The 3650-nt window shown below is 52.3% G+C and overlaps 1 protein-coding gene across 1 annotated transcript; it reads left to right on the top strand.

Moving 5' to 3' along the window:
* Positions 1 to 1178: 1178 nt before the first annotated feature.
* CABS01_16984 (uncharacterized protein) lies at positions 1179 to 2144 on the top strand (the record flags this gene model as incomplete). The annotated part of the gene is made up of 2 exons (XM_060550312.1): positions 1179 to 1380; positions 1879 to 2144. The coding sequence occupies 2 exons, from the start codon at positions 1179 to 1181 to the stop codon at positions 2142 to 2144; spliced, it is 468 nt and encodes a 155-aa protein (XP_060400006.1).
* Positions 2145 to 3650: the final 1506 nt, after the last annotated feature.

Consider the following 3650-nt stretch of genomic DNA (forward strand, 5'->3'; position numbering starts at 1 on the left):
GAGAGAGAATCACGAGACCTGGTCATCTAACCTACCTCTGCAAAAGCAATGCTGCCCCAGTTGTAAGGCATGGCTAAAAGTGCCCCGTTCAGCAACAAGTGTATGAGGCTAAGCTTGGTCATGGTGACCGCTGTATAGAATGAAAGAAATCGGGATGGATTCGAGCCGCTCTGCTTCCTTGTTGAAAGTGGCCGGATGAACTCGAAGCTTGAAGCAGATAGAAGACCCGAAAGCAATAGCCGGCATAGCATCTTTTTGTTGAGGGAGTGGCTTTTGGACTTCGCCATTCACGACTCTATAACCGACTTAAACATGTTACGTCCCTGTTGGCTGTGGCATGGTGGATGCTGACTTCTCATAACACAGTAGAGGCGTTGGAGCAAGCTAACGCCAACACAGTTGGGGGCCTGTCCAAGCTTCACAAAAACGTATGCAGAGAACCATCAGCGCTATGGTGGATCAGAGACTTGTTTGAGACCACCTCTTATGGCTTTCGCTCTCCTCTCTCAGTTTCCCCATCCACTCGGCAGAAGGTAATGAATGCTCGAGCTGGTATCTTATTCATTCACATGACACTGTGCTCTATTAGTGTGATTGACACTTTAGGATTTTGAGCTGCGAGCGATTCATCCACAAGCCCCCTGTGCGAGTTTAGACTGGTACGTACAATAAGATAAACGATAGACCGTCGGGCTCCCATGCAAATGCATTTTTATCCACAGAAGCAAACAAGATCCCGTGAATAGCTGTTTATGTCAAGGCACGATCGACCGCAGCGAGTACAGCGCGGTTATCAGAACCAAAGGGTAGTTGAAGGCGTGACCAATAACCGTCTCAGGCTAGGCATACCACACCATCACCCCTTCCATGTTATCAGGCTGGTTACATGTTTGTTAGTAGTGCCTTTGTTACTACTGCACTCACGACTCTTGTGAGCTTCCGCTGGATGTCTGCACAGCTCTTGTCTTTCTCCTGAGTTAGCGTCATTTCTCTGATCGATTCAATACTTGATGATAGCTAGCGAGGCAACCCTAACATGGATGGTTTTCTCAAGATAATAAGCAGGCTTGCTCCCATTCTCACTCCAAGATATTCTCACTCCTCATAGTCCAGCGCGCCCTCATCGATAACGTCCATACTCACCCTGCCTGCAGCATTACCTACTATCTTATGCCGTCATGGTTACCGACTTTGCTGCCACAAGCGACCTATTTCTCTTACACGACCGTCTTTGCATTGTTGTAGAAGATTCACCTCGCACGCAGCACACGTCAGGTGACTCCGACCTGACCGCTGACATCAAATACAAAGACGGGCACCACCGACAAATGGCCACGCTCGAGAGGCCAAAGGATATTCAACCCCTTCGGTCGAGCGATTGTAAGCATGCGGAAGAGCAAGTCCGGCCAGTTTTCGTCCGTGCCGATCGACATCTACCCGAAGAGAGAGACACTGGCCGTTCGGAAATGGATTTTTTTGGTTGGCTTGACTTCGTGACCTTCCAGTCAATAACCGGCTGTGCACTCTGAACGCTAGAAAGCGAGGTTACTTGGCGCTGTCCGGCATCATGTCATACAGAGATAAGGAAGTCCGTAGTGAAGTAATATATAATTCAATGACCTTGCTTTCTTGAAGGTTTGCTGGCGAGCTACTTGGGGAATAGGCATAATGAATTACGGCCGGTTCCTGTGTCTGTGAGCAATAGCCTGAAACGCATATCGCTCTCAAGAAAGCGCAGGAACTAGAGTGTTGAACCACCAGGCGCAATTGGCATGAACCATGATTTTGTATGGTTATCAGACAGCATCAGTATCCAAACAGTCCGTTATCAATTGCGTCATCAATTATCCCAAGGCTGATCACGACTGGTGTGCCTAGGCGAGAAGCGGGCGCACGCTTGCGTCAGGAGAACGCATCTCAGGCCGGGTTTACGAGACACCTTGACGAGAGGGCTGAAGGCAGGACGATCTGAAGGCAGTCGAATGGTCAGCCGCGGTGACGGCCAGACTCGGGGTGATCTATCGCCGAAGGGCCTGGGTCTGTACTGGAAGAAATTGTGGAAGCTCCTGGCAAACCGGATCCCTCCACTCGGGGCCTTCATAATCAGCGTGGCTAGCCCAAATCCAACGTCAAACTACGCATAGAGAGCAACTCATGGCCTTGAAGTGCGGAGGGAAGTCTCGGCCAGATCGAACCGTGAAAGAAGGCTGTGCCCTGGGCGCAGGCGCAAGAAACCCAACCCAGCTCAGCGCGGTATAACGGTTAGTGGCTCAATGCTGAGTACACATACACTCCGCAACCAGTTTCTCCAGAAATTGCGCTAGCCCGTGCTCCGCTGTCTTACCTGGGCTTTGGTCACTAAATGCCTCTATTCAGAATCTCAATCTCAATCTCAAAAAGTGGCGGAGATCAGCGAATTCTTGACACTGAGAATAGTATGGCTCGTCGAATGCACGGGCTAACGCAAGTTCGAGTTTCGCGAGTTTCTACAGTATATCGCACCGTGCATGTCAACGATCAAGACATGGCCGGTTGGATGAACAGCCGAAAGCCGCGGCTGTTATCCAATTGTCACCCGGCCGGCGCCATTTGTGTACGGGCATCGCTTTTGAGGACCTGACTGGGAATGATCATATATGGAGGAATTTTCCCGTCGTCAGTTGCTCCAGCTCTTTGCGCAGCAGCGTGTCTGATGCAGCTAACCCACTACCATTTCCGATGGTGCCGGGATCCATGACCTGGGGAAGCGACAACGGTGCGGACAAACCTGATCTAAGCCAGCTTGTGGCAAAGTTCGTCCTTTTTCCGCCTCCAACGTCGCATGTGCCATGATCATTGACCGACGAGCAACGCCGACGCAACAGATATTCCGAATTCAACTTATTCGCCTCAAAACGGCAGCCCTAGTGCTACGGCGACTCTGGCCAGCTGCTTCGCGACACGCAATCAAGGTTCAGGTGTCTTCGCGATAGCTCATCAATTCGCGGAAACGGGGTATACGTCGCGCCGGTCGCGCCGCTTTGTTCACCGCCGTCGGAGCTGCGCTGGGATCGGCAGCATTGGCTGGTGTATGGTTGACGCCTGCCATCCGGCACCAACTCCAAAGCACCAACATACCCGTTCACTACCCATGCATTCGACACTGGCGTATGGGGGCCAGTTCACCCGATGCTACCCTACAGCTGCTGCTTGTTGCCAGCGTCGCATTCCCTCGTCTACACAAGCAAGATCAGCTCCATTGGGTGGCGGGCGCGTGATTCATCCTCTGGCCCAGGCCGAAGCCACAGCACCGCCAAACAATTGACAGAATTGACAGACTGGCACGGATGATTTCCCCCCCACCGTACGATTGTGGAAATATGCTTTCAGAGTTACAAGTTTGACCTCGCATGGGAAGATGCTGTCGGAAAGGGGCAGTATCAAGCCGGGCGAGCTAATTCGGCGCATGCGCGCGTCCGGCCGGTAGTGGTGCGTGTGGTCCTCGGTTCGACCGTCTCGTCGTTCTCCCCTCCCCGTAGCTCCAGGGGCAGAAGATCATTGCAGCGAGCTAGGCTTGGAGTCGGGGCCCCGCCTCAGATAACTGGGATCCTTTGTCCCCTTATCAGCGAGGCATCGATGTTTGACTCGCTTCGCAACCGCCTGGATTCTCT

Source organism: Colletotrichum abscissum, assembly GCF_030869225.1.
Source record: "Colletotrichum abscissum strain IMI 504890 chromosome Unknown Scaffold_236.1, whole genome shotgun sequence".
Taxonomy (NCBI): domain Eukaryota; kingdom Fungi; phylum Ascomycota; class Sordariomycetes; order Glomerellales; family Glomerellaceae; genus Colletotrichum; species Colletotrichum abscissum.